Genomic DNA, 17,487 nt, shown 5'->3' on the forward strand with positions numbered 1-17,487 from the left:
TAGAGGAAAGGACTGGCTCTGCTGCCAATCTGTCCTGTGAGGTATGGAGAGTATTCCCAGGGATAGAAGGCTTCCACCCATTTGCAGCAGCCTCCTGCTTGACTGCATTTGAGTCAGGAGGAAAACTCCAGTCCTGCCCATGGGAGTGAGGGCGTGGGCCCCCAACCTGGGAAGGAATTGTCCCTGAGGGTCTGGGGGGCTATCATTCTTCAAAGAAAAATCAGTTGCTGCAGGTTCTCAGCTTCTGCTCAATCAAATGCATTCTGCAGCTGTGAATTTTCAGCTAACTTCAGACAGTCTAAAGATAATGATTTCTAAAGGGGTCATGGATAGATTTGAGTTGGAATTTAACATTAATATCATATGTACAGCATTTGCTTGCATCAAGAAATCAGACAAGGGTGATTTGTAGAAATTCTACAAAACTGGGGGAGAATTTTTGGCCTGGAATTATGTTGTCCAATCTGGTAATCCCTAGCCACCTAGGCGTAGTAAGCACTTAACATGTGGTTCTTCTGAATTAAATGTGCTATAAGGACAGTGTGTATTTAAGATTACAAAAGGAATGTAAAATAACGTATTAATAATTGTTTAATAGTGATTGTATATTGAAATAATGTTTTGGTTATTTTGTTTAAAAAGAATATAATAAAATTAATTTCACCTTTTTTTTCTTTCTTTGTTGCTATAAGAAACTTTAGTGGCTCAGATTGAATTTCTGTTGGACCCTGCTGAGCAGGTTTTATCCTGATTTTCCTGTTTACATAGGTGACTTTTTCCCACTAGATGAAGGAAAGGAATACTCTGTTCTTAAATTCTGAATACTTCTGGCTGGATATTTCCTTTCTTGGAGCCTGTAGGAGGTGGCAAGCAAATTTTTCCCACTAGAGGGAGATATATTACAATTTCAGGAAGTCTGGGATTAGCATGTCAACTGCTATTTATGAATATCCTTTTTTAAAAAGAAGAGACTAGCTCAAGTTTTTGCTTTGTTTCACTTGTGCATAATTTCAGTGTTTCTGGAGTTTGCATTTTGTGTAAGCGTGAGGCTGAAATAAAAGAGGGAATAGGCAGAGAGGTTTCCCACTCTCTCCAGAATGAATTCTGAGCTTTCTGTTACTTCTTTGTGGGATTGCAGTCACTTGTCTGTTGCCCATGGACTGTTTCCTTGGACTGGAGCCCAGGCACAATGCAAAACACACAATGTGGCCTTGGTGTAGCTGTAACAGAAAAGACCAGTGCCCCACTACACTTGCACGCCTGCTGTCATCATGCCCCTGTGTGACACCCCATGCATGTGGGATACACATCAATGGGTTCCTGGAGCTGTGATGTGGTTCCCTGGGCCAGCGTGCAACACCCTGTCCTTTCCTCTTGTTCTTTGGAGCAGTGTTGCCTGGGGTGTGGGCCTGGGGCTACTGCGTCCATCTAGTGCATGTGAGTCTGCCCCTCAATCCTACTCTGAAAAAGCAGCAGCATTTCATGATCATGCTTAGTGACCCCACCCTCTTTTGGTTTTTGCTTCTGGGTAGTTCCTTCTCAATTTTTGGAGTTTTTTTTTTTTAAATATTATTATTTCTAATTCTGATAGGCATAGAGTTTTCTTCCTTTCCTTGTCTATGTATTCCTTGTCCCTCTTTAATGAATCACAGCCATTCTGATGGCTTTGTCACTACGGTTGTACTGAGGACCCCTATGCCTTTATCTCTCCCTTAGGACATTCTTTGAGCTCCACCCCCACCCACTCCTCTGTCTCCTGGACATCACACAGGCCTCAAGGTTAGCTCTTATGTCCACTATCAAGGCACTACTCAGCCCAAGGCAGTTTCATATTTTCTGTTTGTGTCTCTTCCCCAGTGGACAGGACGCCCCCAGAGGCTGAGAGCTTTGCCAGTCAGATTCTTTTTCATTTTTTCATTCCTAGTATCTCACATGAGGTCTGGTTATTGCACACCCTTAAGAAGAATCGAAGATTTTGTTGTTTAAAAAAACAGATAAGCCATCATGTCATTAACTTAGGAACACATTCTGACCCTGATTTGATTCCGTTTTATTCTATCTTGTGAGCATTTTGTCCTAGAATCGTCATGATCACTATCATTTGGTGGCACCAGTCCTTATAGAAACAAATTTAATTACCTGTCCAACTGGGGAATTTGCACCAGCCTCCCCCAGTTTCCCTGTGTTGGACACTTTTCTCCTCTGATCCCCTCTCCTTCTGTGACCCTAATTACAAGTTGAAAGGGCCATTTCCACCAGCCCCATCCTGTATTTCCAAGAACTTAGATCCCAGAAAACCAGAAAGGAGGTCAAGGAGTGTGATGGGCTTGTGCCCCCACCCCGTCTGCTTTTGCAGGACATTCTCCAATTTCTTTTAGTGCCTTTGCTCTGTAGCCAACCCGTTTGTTTAGACTTGTGACTAATGGAGACTGTTTTTCTTGCCAGAGCATGAAGAGGAACTGGACCAGGAATTTGAGTTGGAGGCTGACGCTTTCTTTGGAGGACTAAAGAAGGTACAAAGTGGACCGATGGTGAATTTTCTCAACTTTCAAATCTAGTGTTTTGTATCACTTATATATTTGGAGTTTGCCAGGTACAGTATGGTATTCAGCAATAACCGGGAATAAAGTGCCTTCCTAGAGTAGAAATATGAGAGTGTCCGGCTGGATAAGGCACTCTCCATGGTTATTTTCTTGTTCTTGGCCTCTTCTTAAGGCACCAGAAATCTGGTTATGTAACCTTATTGGTCAGTACAATTTTCACTTGGGTCCAGCTCAGGAAGTCCCGTCTTGATCTAGCTGTATCTATTAGAATCAACCATGGCCCTGGGCACTCCCTGTGCCTGCCCTTGACAACTGTGAGAATGTCCTCCTTCAGCCCCTCAGGGGCCCCGCTGTGCCCGCTGTGGTGGAGCATGCGGGGAATGGCCACCCCTTTCTTCCTCCCCTGCCCTGGTGGAGGAATGGCTCCTTTGTCTTTTGCTGCAGTTTATTTTGTAGCAGGCAGGATGGCCATTGTTCCGTCAGACCTTTTGATACGACAGGTAGCACTTCCGTGCTAGAGAATGTCGTAGGTGGGCACCAGAACCTCCCCTAAGTAGACCCCTCAGTCTTTCCATCAGCACCTTTTTTCCCTGAAATTCTTCTCATTCTTCCCTTGTAAGTTTCCCAGGAACCTGTTTTAATACTGACTTGGATATCAAGAGGTCCATAGCCCAGCTCTTGGTTTGAGGTTCAGGTCAAAGGTCAAATCCAGTTATGAGCTAGGTAGTTGTTTTCTGTTTCAATGTTCTTGTTTTTTTTTTTTTTTTGGTACTGGGGATTAAACCCAGGTGGTGCACTTAGCCACTGAGCCACATCCCCAGACCTTTTTTTGTGTGTTTTATATATAGAGAGAGTCTCTGTGAATTTCTTAGGGCCTTGCTAAGTTACTGAGGCTAGCTTTGAACTTGTGATCCTCTTGTCTCAGCCTCCACATCTGCTAGGGTTCCAGATGTGGGCCACTATACCCAGCTTCAAAATGTTTTAAAAATGATATCAAAGCACTGCTTTTTACCACTTCTACTCTAAGTATATGGTATAATGGGGTGGCCTGCAACCTCACAGAGTAGGTTCCTGCTCAGGAGGTGTGAGCTGCCTAGGAAAATTAAAAAGTCTGAAATAATTAGTAAGAAAAAAAGACCAAGCCAGAAATTAGCTATAAAAAGAGGAGCAGCTGATGGGTCTTCCAGTCCAGATAGGGGCTGGAACTGAACAACTAAAAAAAAGGCTCCTATTCTGTATTTAAGGGGGAGTCCGTCAAAGGCAGGGACAAGGTTTCAGCAGGAGGAGTCTTGGTTTGGAGCTTGCTTTGCAATTGTGGCAGGGGTCTTGCAGTAAACAGGCTGATGGGCATTTGGGCAAGCCGCACCCATCTCTGGGAAGCTGTGTGGCTCCACCCAGTCACTCCCACCTATGTAGCTATGCTAGAACTTCAGCGGTGAGCTAGGTAGGACCCCACATGAACCAGGCATTTTCAAACCAGTGGATTCCTACAGGGAGTTCCTAATACCAGGCTTTCCTGCCTAAACGGCTCCAACATTGCTTTAGTCCATGCACGGTTCATGGATGGCCCCCGGCATACCAGATATCGTTTCAATCATCTTTTGTGGGCTGGCCTGAGACATGAAATAATGCGTACAGTTCTGAGCATCCTACTTATCAATGAACTTTTGGAGGACAATTCATCTCAGAGTTGGGCACTGCCTGTCCTGCTGTTTTTCTCCCTTGACAGTTGCCAATCTTGCTGAGTTGTTACAAGTTTACTTCAATTTCCATTTTGGTTTGCTGGGGTGGTCTGTCCCTCATCCAGCTCTGGCTCTATACAGAGGCGGTATGTTTGACGTAAGGCCCATGTTTATCTGGTACTAGGAGGAGAGCCCTGTATTGCACGGGGTGCTCTTCCTGGCTTTTATTGTTCTATCCCTGGACTATTTCCATGAAAAATTGGATGTAAATTGAATTTGCAATCATGGCATCCTTTTGTAGATGTTTCTTGTTCACACAGCCCTCTCATAGTAAGAAGGGGAGGTTGGTAGGTTTGTGCCCATTTCAGAGATGAGGAAACTTGGGAAGTTTCTGTCAGGGTGGAATTTGGGATGTAACAGGAAATGACCCTCATGACTCTCTTTAGAGATAAAACACTATTGAATCTCTGATGATAACAACAACAAAACACAGTGATTTTTTTTTCCCTGTGTAGTCACAATTCTGGCATTTCAGATAATACTGAATAACATAGATTTTTTTTCTTTTTTTTTGCCAGGGTCCAAAATAAGCAAACTGATTTTAGAACAAGAAACTTTTAGCTGAAGAGATGCTATTGTGAGGTAGTATGAGAACATGAACACAGGGTCAGGCTCTGACAAGTTTTTGAGCTGTGGCCGGATTTCATTGTCAAGGGCAGGCTCAGCCCAGGGTGTGCTGCTATTTCTAGACAAAGGGGCTTTGTGTTCACTGACTTCCTGCCTCCCACCAAATTCCATTAGTCCAGCTGCCTGACTCCCCCTAAGGCTCTAGAGTTCTGGGGAGTTGATCTCTCCCCAGCCATTCTCTTTGGTGGCCCTCGTAAGAGGCCAGGGGTGTTGACAGTCAGGCCCACCCTGCCTTCGTGAAAAAAAAAAACCACACACACACACACAAGGCACAGATACATGTGCATGGGAGCCCTAAGGACTACGTCCTTTGCCATCCCAACACATCTTTCTCTTTCCCTCTATCCATGTGACAATTTATCCCTCGGCCCGGGGCTACTGAGCACCTGTTTTCTCATTCGTTTACATTTCATGTGGGTGGGTGGTTTGGAGTCCTAGAGTTTAGAGAGAAAATGACGGGTCCTGGTGGGTATCCAACAAATGAAGGAAATTGATACCACGCCCTGAGGTTCTAGATGCTCCTCACTGAATATTTCCCATTTTGGAGGCTTTAACAGGCGGCAAGCAAATGCTCCTTTAGTCTGAATTCTAATCAAAGGAAAATGTTAAGTGTGGACAGAAGAGGAATCGTGACCTTAATAAGAAAGCTCGTGTTCTCCAGCCAGCCCGTTCCTTGCCCATGAGTCTATGGCTGGCTGAACCTCAGCGCCACGGACATTTGGGACCAGAAGATTCTTCTTTTGGGGAGTTGCTCTGTACCTTGTAGGATGCATGACATCCCTGGACTCTCCTAGTAAATGCCAATCAGATTGTATTTCCCCTGTCTTGACCGTTAAGAATGTCACCAGGCGCTGCCAAAGCCTCCCAGGGGGCGGGATCACCCACTTGCGAGAACAGCTGTTCTATCCAGCAGTGAAGGGCTTTGCCCCGGTCCCTTGGTCATGTTGACTTGACATTCTCACCTCTGCCCATCCTGTTTCCTCATCTGGAGGTGTCTCCCCTCTTCCCTTTCTGGCCCTTACACTTCAGATCTCACCTGGGTTTGCCCGTCAAGGATGTGTTGCCTGAACCTCAAAGGTGTGCTTAGCCCCCAACCCTTCCCTACCTCTCTCTATACTTCCTTCCACAGCTTTTAATGAAGGTGTTTCTGTGTCTAAGTTCATGTTGGGAACAGCAGTGAATCAGAGAGACAAGGTTCCATGCTAGTGTCTCCTAGTGGGGACAGACCAACAACAGATAAATGGGCAAATGTAGGCTGGGCAAGGTGGTGCTTGCCTGTAATCCCAGCAACTCAGGAGACTGAGGCAGGAAGATCTCAAATTTGAGGCCAGTCTAAGACCCTATCTCAAAATTAGAAACACCCCCCCCCAAAAAAAGAGCCTCCACAAACAAGCAAACAAATAAACAAATAAAACAACCAGGGATGGGAATGTAGGTTAGTGGTAAAGTGCCCCTGGGTTCAGTTTCTAGTACCATTTTAAAAAAATGTGCAAATGTAACAGCCACAGATTGAGCTAAATGGTACAAAGGTGTTCTAATCCATTTACATACTATAGCAAAATACCTGAGGTAGGCTATTTTATAAAGAAAAGAGGCTTATTTTGGCTCACAGTTCTTTAGGTGCAAGGTTGAGAGGCCTGAACCTCAACACCTGGGACAACACCTTCTGGGTGCCCATCGGAGCAACCTTCTTGCTGTCAGGGTGAGTCCCAAGGTGGCACAGGGCATCACACAGCAAGGGACAGTGAGAGCTCATGTGTCTGTGTGGTCTCTCTTCTTATAGAATGACCTAATGACCTTTTTCCTAAGGTCCTCTCTAAACACCAGAGTTGGATTAAGCTTCCACCCTCTTCATACCTCATGGTGGGAATTAAATTTCAACACTTGAAACTTTGGGGGACATACTCATCTAGATCCAAATCATAGCAGAAGGAAATAAACAGGCTATTGTGATAATGATGCTTTGGTCGAATGCCCTATTATTATAAGGTGGCTGGTAAAGTGTCATTTTGTATTAGCCATTCCCACTAGACTGTCAGTCTCCCAGGCAGGGCTGGAATTTAATAATTTCTGTATCTTCTATGCCTGGGACAGAGTAGATGAGTATTTTAATGAAGCTATCTGCAGGAAAGAGTGGATGCTTTGAAGTGAAATGCATCAATCCCAAATGCGGGCAGACAGACCGACAGACACGTAGGTAAATGCTAGGTGGACAGTGTTCATATCACAGCAGGAGAGACCATGTGAGCACCTCCTGCTGCTGGGAGGAGGAGGTCGACCTTCTGTCCAGCTCATGTGTAGGATTTGGCCAGATCTCCTCAGTAGAGGAGACACTAATTTGGGGTTGTGGGTGGGGCAGGTCACCATGATTGGAAAAGGGAAGGGCACATTGGGGATATGCAGGTGCCAGGTGCAGCTGCATTTAGGACAGGGAAAGGGGGCTGGGCCCTACCATGGACCTCCATGTGTCAGTGATGGTAGGATTTGGAAGATCACAGTCCACATCAGGATGCCTTCCAGAGACCTTGTGTAGTTATGGCTGTCGGGCTTCTCTGAGGTCTGATCATCTCGTCTGCTCTCCCAGGCCCTAAGAGGGCATGCCTCAGGACCCCACAGACTCCAGTGGCCTCCTGCAGTGGTTGTGTGCTGGGGGACTGCATGTGGCCTGGGCCTTGCCTCTTGGGCATTATCTGTCATGGTGTGCGGCAGCCTCCTTCCTCTTTTTTCTTGACAGTCTTCTCTCTAGTGGTGGCAAGGAGCTGCAGAGGCTCCGTGTCATGTGCCTTGCCTGATGCTCTGAATGTGCTTGTAGGCTGCAGGGTCTGTGTCAAACGGGTACTATTGCAGCTCTCATCTTTGGGTTGCATTGTTATCAATTTTTTTTCTTCTGTTTTTATTTCTCGGTCAAGGTACTTGGAAGCCAAATGAAAAAAGCTCAGGTTTGGAGTTGGGTAGACTTGAGTTCAAATCTGACTTTGCTGCATCTGGGAAAATATTTCCCTCCTCTGAGTCTCAGTTTTGTTATCTGGAATGTGGGTGTGGGGGGGTGGTTATGGGGAAAGAGATGATGGATATAAAGCACCCCAGCATGCAAGTGCTTGATACAGAATAGATGGCCACTGTTTCCTTCAGTGGGTGATTACTTCCTTGATTGAGTGTTAAGAGCCACCGGCTCCCGCTCTCTGGCAAGGAGATCATGCTCTACAGAGAAGCATTGAAGTGCAGAAGGAGATGCCACGGAAGGAGCGTTATGCTCCTTTGCATTACGAAGTTATCTGCAGGAAAGAGTGGATGCGTTTGAAGTGAAATGCATCTGTCCCAAATGTACAGGTCGTCAGTTCTTCGTTTCTTTCCTGAGAAGAGGTTTTTCCTGTGGCAGGTTGCTGAAATTGGGGTGTGCCTGTGAATAAGACATTCTTTCAGAAGTAAAATCAGAGAGGATTTTACTTTAAGAGTCTGTGGGAAGGACTAGGAAGAAACCATAAGGGGCAGAAAGGGACCCTTGATGGGTTATGTCTTGGAATATAGACAGAAAAGAGGTACTTTCCTAAGACACAGTTTTTTAGCTACTCAGGATTTGGCATAAAGATGGTAAGATGCAGTTTATTTATAAATGCCTCTTTATCTCAATGCTTTGAAAAATCAACAATGCTGTCTTGATCCCTTTGACAAAGACGCACCGGGCACCTACTCAGGAACAGGCTCCCAGGCCGTGTGCTGGGGATGCTGGGATGTTCCAGGCTCAGCCTCTGACCTCGGGATATTGGGAGAGGGTGATAATGAGATGGTGAGGTAAGCAACTCAACTGCCACAGGGGACTGTGGAACAGAGGAGGTTTGTACCTGGCTCACTAGGACAGAGGCTGAGGTGTGGGCTGGGGGGCAGAGGAAGGTGAGTGGTCAGAGCAGCAGGCCTGGGGACCTGCCTGAGGACCTGCCTGGGGACCTTCCTGGTGTGAGCCAGAGCAATTCAGCTTGACTGGAGGGTTGCATGTGAGGAGGGGAGGGCCCAAGAAAGGACAGTCCATGGGAGGGTTTCAGTGTCATTTCTTCTGTGGGCTCTTGGGAGAGCCCTTTGACTGTCTCCCCATCTTGCTGTTCCTGTCACCTCCAACTTGATCTTTCGGTTTTGCAGAGCTAAACCCTGGGTTCTAACTTCATCTTGTTTTCTCCTTGCTTCTTCAAGAACCTTTTCAATGAAACAAATGTACTCTTTTACATGAAGTAGTAGATAGATCAGCAAACGGAGAGCAGAGCTGGGTACTTGGTGGCCAAGAGTTAATAAGCAAAGTTTAGCATTTGCACTGTATATTCTTTTTTTTTCTTAACATAAGAATGCAATATACACTCTGTACTACCAAGAAATCTCCACCATCCCCCCCCCTTTCTCCCCACATGCCTGAAAATCTTCCACATATCAGGATGGAAATCCAGCAAGGCTGAGTCTAGACGGGAGGCGGGGGACTGATGATACAGAGCAAGAATTTTCCCACATGTGCTTGTGAGCCTTCCTTCCATCACTAACCCTTGGATTTTTTTTGCCCCTACTGTTTAGAGACTCTTCCGCCCACATTCTCTGTGCCCACTGAGGTTGGCACAGGACACAAGAACATACCACTCTGCAAAGGGGTAAAGCTGTAAAAAATCCATTTTTCTGCAAGGACAGGCTGAAACTCACACACAGCCAGTGTGCATATTAATCTGCTGTCCTCCCATGGAGGGAGGCAGAGGCAACAGAGAAACACTGGAATCATTTTTGAGAGCTTGCAGCTTCATGAAAATGAGCAAAGGCCTACCCCCTGTCAGCTCAGAGTTTGGACACATGAAGCAAAGCAGACAGTGCCAGAATGTCCCCTCACAAGAAGCCCCCGACCACACTCGCACGTCTGCCTCAACCCAGGAAACACCGCCAAAGGCCTGCTGTGTGTCAGGGAGCTGGATGCAGAGATGAAAGACGATCTTCCCTCGGGAAGGGCGAGACATTTCTCAGCCACGCTCCAGTCAGTTCATCAGTAATTATGTGCGTATTACCAGCTTTATGGTCCCGATGGTGACAAGTTCTGTGGGATGAGGGAAGTCAGAGGCATGGTTTCTCTCCTCAAGAAGTTTAGACTCCAGCGGGGGTTGTGGCTCAGTGGTAAAGCACTTGCCTATGGTATGTGAGGCACTGAGTTCGATTCTCGGCACTGCATATAAAAATAAAAAATAAAATAAAGCTCCATCAAAAACTAAAAAAATATTTTTTTTAAAAAAGAAAATTGAGACTCCATTTGAGAATGACAGGTGGCAGTTAGCTCTTGTGAGGTGATTGTTATTGAAAAATCAATTTTTTGGTTTTACTCTGGGCAACTTCTGGCAGTGGGAGGTGAATAGAAGTTACATGTGTTCTCTCCCACAACCTTGCTACCTACTGGTGTGTTAGAGTCTGGATCTGAATCCTGCTACGTGTAAAAACATTTATCAGTAAGAAGTTACTAAACCCATCCTCAAACCTGGGTCTGAAGCTTATGAACCTCCCCCTGTCTCTGGGTCTTTCAACAAGCATTACAGAAATGCCATGCTGCCCTCTGAAGAAGCAACCCTTCTTCTTCTTCTTCTTCTTTTTTGGTACTGAGAATTGAACCTAGGGCCAGTCTCCTTAAAGCTTAAGCACTGACTTGAAAGATTCCTACAGTTTATTCTTATAAGCATATTGGAGCCTGAGAAAACATTTTTAACCCACCACATGCTGAATACCACTCTTTTCATTAGTAAAATGTGGATTTCTGTTATTGGAATTATTTGAATAGCAGCCATGTCTGGGATGTGGATTTCTGATTGGGATCTTTCAACGACTAACTCACGCCTTTTGGAGTGTGGATTCCTCAGGTGGACACTTTCAGTGTTAAAAACTGTCTTTAGGAGGTGGATTAAAGTTAATTTACACACACATATGTTCTATAAGTACTCTAACAGATAGGATTGTGTGTGTGTGTGGGGGGGACAGGGATCATTCCAAGTAGGCTGCATTTAGAGACACAGAGCTGAAATTTGGGGGGTGGTATGGGAAAACAGGGAGGAGGGGAAACATTTTCTTTTCTCAGTACTTTCCCTAAAAATGGTGCCTGTCAGCATTGTTAAAAAGGTTATTACCTCTTAAAATCATGACATGACAGTTGATAATTCTCTGTTAGAAAGAAATTAGAAGCAGCAGCAAGGTAAGTGCAAGATCATGGGGCATGAGGGAGATGTGCTGGGTGTTGCCTGAGTGGAGAACTGACTGAAGCCACTTTCAGGGATGACAGTAGCTGCTGAAAAATTTGAGGTAGATGAAGGTTATTCAAATACGGCATCCTTAAAACTTAAGGTCTTACTTTGTGACAACATTATTAGCCTTGCCTAAGCAAGGCCTCAAAAAATTGGTTTAAAACTCAGAAATGTTCCTCTCCACGGAAATCTTTAGTAAAAGGCGAAAGATTTATACGATCTGAAGAGAAACCAGAGTATGTTTCTATCTTTGTTCCTGCTCTCTGCCAGTAACTGCAAGTCCTAGTTCAATGATGGTGGCTGTAAGACCAACCCCTCATGGCTATTTACTGCCTAAAGTTGTTTGTATAGGAATTAGTAATTAAATTTTTCACAGTTAGAAATGTTGAGCTGAAAAAAAAAATATGTATATTTTAAAGTTGAAAGGATTGTGCAGGGTACTATGGGTATGCAAATGAGAAGGCTGAGTCATCAACTTATACCTTAGTACTCACCAGTTTCCTGAACCACCATTAGGGGGCGAAGCAAAGGTTGAGTGGCTGGCTTCTAATCCTTATCTTGGTTCAACCAAAGAAACTCTGGTTTTGTTCCTTTTTTTTTATATTGGGACTTTGAGTCCATTTGTTTCTTTCATTTTCCATTTTGCTTAAAGGCTTTTAATTTTGAAACAATTGTGTGCTCACAGGAAGTGGAACAGTGGTACTGAGAAGTCCTGGGTATTTCTGCCTGGCTTTCCTGAAGGGGAATCTAACTTAACTCTAGTGAACTGTGAAGTGCAGGAAGTTGGCATTGGTATGACCCCCAGCCCTTTTTAGGATTTCACTGGTATCACAGGCCCTCATTTGTGAATGTGTGTAAAACTGCCTGCCATTTTGTTACGTGTGTGGATTCATGTTACCACAACACAGCAAAGGTACAGAACCTCAACAAACGACAGTGCTGTCTCTTTAGAGTCACACCTGCTCCACCTTCCTCATCCCTAACCTCAAAGCCACAGTGATACAATGGAGCAGGCACACGATTCCGACAACACACAGCTTGAAGATTGTAAGATCCTGGTGAGAGGATTGGCCCTTTTCTCATTCCGCAGTGACTGTTTTTGACCTTGGTGATGTTCTTTCTCTGGTCTCCTATACCTGGTATTATTATGGCCATTCCCTTTTCTTTTGATTAATGTTGTATGGCATTATCCTTTCCATTTTCCATTCTTAATTTTCAGCCTTCCTATATTGTTTTATTTGTTTCTTTCTTTCATTCTTTGGTTTTCTTCTAGTTTTTCCCCCAGGGCCTTGCACATGCTAAGCAGGAGCTCTTCTACGGAGCTCCATCCTCATCCCCTGAAATGAATTTCCTATAGACAGCATAGAATTGGGTCATTTTTAAACTATTCATTCTGCCAATGTCTTTTTTTTAAATTAGTGTATTTAATTTGGTTGGGGTTCATTCACCTTCTAGAATCTATAGGTTTATGTCTTCTACCAAATTTGGGATTTTCTTGGCCATTATTATTTTGAATATTTTTTCAGTACCATTTTTTTTTCTCTTTTCTTTCTGGAAAATTTAATAACACCCATGTTAGATCTTTGGCTATTATACCATGGTTCTCTGAAGCTTTGTTAAATTTTTGCCTATTTTCTCTCTGTTATTCAGATAGCATAATTTCTACTGAACCATCCTTAGGTTCAATGATTCTTATATCATCATCTTCTACTAGTAAGTCCTTTCAGTGAGTTATTTTATTTAGTTAACTTTATTTTGTTGGTTGTCATTTCTCAAGTCCTGATGTCCCTGGCTAACCTGCCCTCTTCTTCCCACCTCTCAGAGTCTTCTGATGATTATTTTCTAGATACTGTGTTGTTCTTGGTGGGAGAGGGGAAAATGTAGCTATTGTATCTTGCCTGGAATTCAAAGTACGCATGCCAAAATGTTTAAAGTAGATTTTTTAGTCATGATATCAAACATAAACCATTTTATTAGCACACAATAATTTTCTGAAGAGAGATGATGAAGGCTGTGTGTCCTGAAGATGGGATGAGTCTTTGGTCTTGTTTGTCTTTGTTCCCACTCTCTCAGGTACTCTCCCAGAAAATGCATTAGTACATTTTTTTTTGTTGCTATAGTAAAATACTTGAAGCTGAGTACTTAGAAAGAAAAGAGGTTTTTCTTTTCTTTTTCAGCTCACAGGTTCAGAGGCTGAAAGTCCAAGGGCAGGTGGCTCCATCGGTTTGTTCTCTGGTGAGGGCCCACTTGGCTGGGTCACAACATGATGGAGATATAGAATGGAAACCAGATGGATACAGAAGCTAAACCATGAGGAGGCCTTATTTTATAATAGTCTGTTCTCTAGAGAACGAATCAGGGCCCCGTGAGAACGATACTAATGTCTTCAGAGGGTGATATCCTGAGTGACCTAATTACCTTCCACTTGGCCTCACATTAAAGGTCCCACTATCTCTCAACAGCACCACACCCAAGACCAAGCTGTTGGCACATGAACCTTTGGGGGACACACTCACCCTCCATATTAACCATAGCACTGACCCTGCTCAGAGATGCTCTTGGATAACTTGAACAACTAAAGGGCAAAATGGGCAGATGGAGGTGTGTGGGAGAGTCTCTTCATCTAACCTCAGTTGCTTACTACATTTCTGGTCTTTATACATTGGAGCAAGGTGGTGCTGTGGTTTGGATGTGAGGTGTCCCCGAAAACCTCATGTGTGAGACAATGCAAGAACATTCACAGGTGAAGTGATTGGGTTATGAGAGAGTGAACCCCATCAACGAATTCATCCCCTGATGGGAATCAATTGAGTTGTAACTGAAGGCAGGTATGGTATGGCTGGAGGAGGTAGGTGTTGGGGGCATGCCTGTGGGTGTATACTTTGCATCTGGCAAGTGGAGTCTCTCTCTCTCTCTCTCTCTCTCTCTCTCTCTCTGTCTCTCTCTCTCTCTCTCTCTCTCTCTCTCTCTCTCTCTCTCTGCTTTCTAATTATCATGTGACCCACTTCCCTCCACCATACCCTTCTGCCGTGATGTTCTGCCTCACTTTGAGTCCTGAGGAATGAAATAGGCTATTTAGGAACTGAAGCCTCTGGAACCATGAGTCCCACATAAGTTTTTCCTCCTAAAATCGTTCTAGTTAGGTCTTTTGGTCACAGCAGTGAAAAAAAAAGCTGACTAAAACAGTCGGTATCTGGGATTATGAAGAATTCTCCTCTCTTCCCCCCCGATGGAGGGCCAAGAGGCTGAGTTTTCCTTCATTTCTGTTTGATCAGGCTGACTTCTTCACTGGCCTTCTGCACTGGCAACCTCTGAGATTTTAAAATTCCATCTGGAGCTCTAGTTGGCCAGTGTGCATCCACTCAGAGGTTTTTTTCTTTTCTTTTATTTGGTACTGGGGATTGAACTCAGAGGCACTGAGTTAACCACTGAACCACATCTTCAACCTTTTTAAAAATATTTTATTTAGAGACAAGTTCTCATTGAATTGCTTAGTGTCTCAAGAAATTGCTGAGGCTGGCTTTGAACTCATGATCCTCCTGCCTCCGCCTCCTGAGCTGCTGGGATTATAGGTGTGCACCACATCCGGCCACTTGGAGATCTTGTGTGCAAACCAGCTTGCTTGAATGGGCAATGATTTCCTGGGCAGAAACCATAGTGTCTGAGAGCTTGTCGGAGGCTCTGGTCCCTGGGGGGGGGGGATAGAGATCTTCATTTTCTTTGTTATTGGGACATACCTTGTTTCTTTGGTGTTCTGGAGAAGTGACTTGAATCAGCTGCATGATTTGTTAGCAGAGTGTGTCCCTGGGGAGTCTTGTGAGTTTGTGCAGTTTGATTTCTAGTCATTCCAAGCTCTTACATTTTTCGTGATCCCTGACTTATTTCTCAGTCCTGCTCACTGTTTACAGTTCTTTCTTCCCCCATATACCTTATAGAAAACATAGTGTTTTTCCGGTTTGGAAAAGGGTGGGGGAAATCATGTAGTTTTCATGCCTTTGACTTCATCCTGGAATTTAATGCTTCTTTTCAAACCTTGTGCTATAGTTTGGATGTGGCTGGAGTGTGTCCCCAGTGGTTGCTGTGCAGGAAGCCTGGTCTCCAGTATGGTGATGTTAAAAGGTGATGGGACCTTTAAGAAGAAGGGCCTAGTAGGAGGACATTTGGCCACCCAAGGCATGTTCTCATACGAAATTTACTTACTTTTCACAAAATACCAGCTTCTCTCCAGCTTTCTAAATTGCCATGTGATATCTTCTTCTCACATGCATTCCTGCCATGATGCCATCCACCATGAGGTCCTTCCAATATCTGGTTCTAGGCCCTCAAACCTCCAAAACTGTTAGCTAATAAACCTTTTTTTCTTTATAAAGCACCCAGCTTCAGTTATTTTGTTGTAGTAACAGAAAATGGACTGATGTTGTTATATTGTATGCATATGCAAATATGTTACAACAAATAGAAAAGAAAATGGACCAATACAGATTTATTCTTTGTGAGCTTCAGGAAGAAAGGGAGGAACATAAAACAGATAAATCAGGGAAACAAATCTATCCATGTTAAATCAAGGATATGTTAGTCTTTCATAATCCAGGGTAACTTCTAAGAATTAGGTGAGTAAAGAGTTGTTGTGACCAGAAGCTGTTATGGACTTCAGGTTGGCAGTTGGGTTGAAAATATTCAAAGAATTTACCCGCATTGATTAGGTCATCATGAGTCAATCAAGTCCTCTTAAGAGGGCTTCTCTTTCCTTCTTTCATGAACCTCTTTTCCTCTGCCATCATACCCTGGATCAATTTACCTGTCTTAGGTGGTGAGGGCATTGAAGAAATTGGGCATGGCACACAGATTGGTGCTGTTTGTACCTCTCTTCTTGGTACCATTTCCACCCTTGTAAATATCTTCATTTGTACAGATGGAAAAGATGTTTCAGCACAGACTCTGCTCTTTGCAGGAAAAAAAGTTTTATTAGTGAAAGCATTTTACCTTTAAGGAGTTTTAGTTGAGAGAGGGTATTGTCTCTGGAAATGGTGAGCAGTAAAATGATTTAGTTCAAATGATTTTAGAAATAGCAAAGCAGCTGTTGAAAGAAAAAGAAAACTCTTCCAATAATTGCTCGGTGAATCATTAGCCTGAGTTCATCCAGAGAGCAGTGCTTCTTCTTTGTAGAATTTCTACAAAATTAGTCTCCTTTTGTGTTTCTCGTCTGGAGATTTATAGACCATTAAGGTGGGTTTGTAGCCTTTGAACGTGCAAGGAAACATTTGTGATTTTGAGAACCTTTTAAAGGTTTTCTCTGATCACAGGGAAAGTTTTACTCAGTGTAATTAGGAATCAGGCATAATCTCAAAGCAAGTAATAAGCAAATAATGTTGTTGGGACTTAGATACACAAAAATGCCCAGTGTTTCTCTTGTGTTTTGTTTTTGCAACATGTTGGATCTGAGGGTAAGGAAAGAAGTAATTATATTTATGTTTAGCTCTCTACCATTTTCACTGTGTGAGGAAAAAAATACAAATTGGTGAGGAAGGCAGGTCGTTTTTTGGTTTGTTTTGGAATACATAAATAGGTGCATTGGTGAATCTGCTGTGACAAGCGTTTACTGCCTTTATATCTGTTTTTTTTTTTTGGGGGGGCAGTGCTGCAGATTGAACCTGGGGGTCCTCTATCACTGAACATACCTTCCCTTCACCATTAGTGTCTTGTTAAGTTGCTCAGGCTGGAAAACGTGGATTTCTCCTGCTGCCTGAGTAGCTGTGATTACAGGTGTGCACCATTGGACCCAGCTCAGTTCTTGAACACTTAACGGATTGACCTAACTGGTATTTTCTTCAATTGAATAGATTTATTTCAGAATAATGTTCTTTAAAGGACATTATGTTCATAATGCTCATTTTATAAATCTAGAGCCGGATACCAATCAGAAGAAGCATTTATTTCTTCATAGTATGTTAATTGAAGTTTATTGCAGACAACAGAATCCAATCCAGACATTTAAAAAAGAAGAACAATTATTGCAAGGATTTGAAGGTATTTCACAATAATTAAAAGGGCTGCAGGAGCAACAATAAGTGAGTTTCCAGAGCCACTCTACAAAACTACTGCTGCTGTTCAGCTGCTGGTTTGAGAACCTGTGCTGTGGGTGCACTAGCAAAAGCGTCACCCCAGGAAGCCCCAGCACCCCTGGATTGATCAGACCCTGGTGTCTCTAGCATGGCTGCTGAAGAACAATCAAAGGGTCTCTGCCACCATTCTTCCAGATGTATCTCACAGCCTATATGTTATGTTATATTCTTTTTACCTTCAAAGTCACAGTGAATTGTTTCCTCTGAA

At 43.7% G+C, this 17,487-nt stretch overlaps 1 protein-coding gene and 1 non-coding gene across 4 annotated transcripts in view; one reads left to right on the plus strand and one right to left on the minus strand.

The window, feature by feature from the left end:
* The window catches only part of Hhat (hedgehog acyltransferase), a 316,410-nt gene that overhangs the window by 31,577 nt on the left and 267,346 nt on the right, over positions 1-17,487 (plus strand). For all 3 annotated transcript variants that reach the window (XM_078022761.1, XM_040278701.2, XM_078022762.1), the window contains exon 3: positions 2,446-2,513. In XM_078022761.1, coding sequence (XP_077878887.1) covers positions 2,446-2,513 — 68 coding nt within the window. The remainder of the gene's footprint in view (positions 1-2,445; positions 2,514-17,487) is intronic.
* Positions 11,282-11,397, minus strand: LOC120887755 (U5 spliceosomal RNA). Its single transcript, XR_005731081.2, has one exon. It is a non-coding gene; the product is annotated as a U5 spliceosomal RNA (small nuclear RNA).

Source organism: Ictidomys tridecemlineatus, chromosome 10, assembly GCF_052094955.1.
Source record: "Ictidomys tridecemlineatus isolate mIctTri1 chromosome 10, mIctTri1.hap1, whole genome shotgun sequence".
Lineage (NCBI taxonomy): Eukaryota > Metazoa > Chordata > Mammalia > Rodentia > Sciuridae > Ictidomys > Ictidomys tridecemlineatus.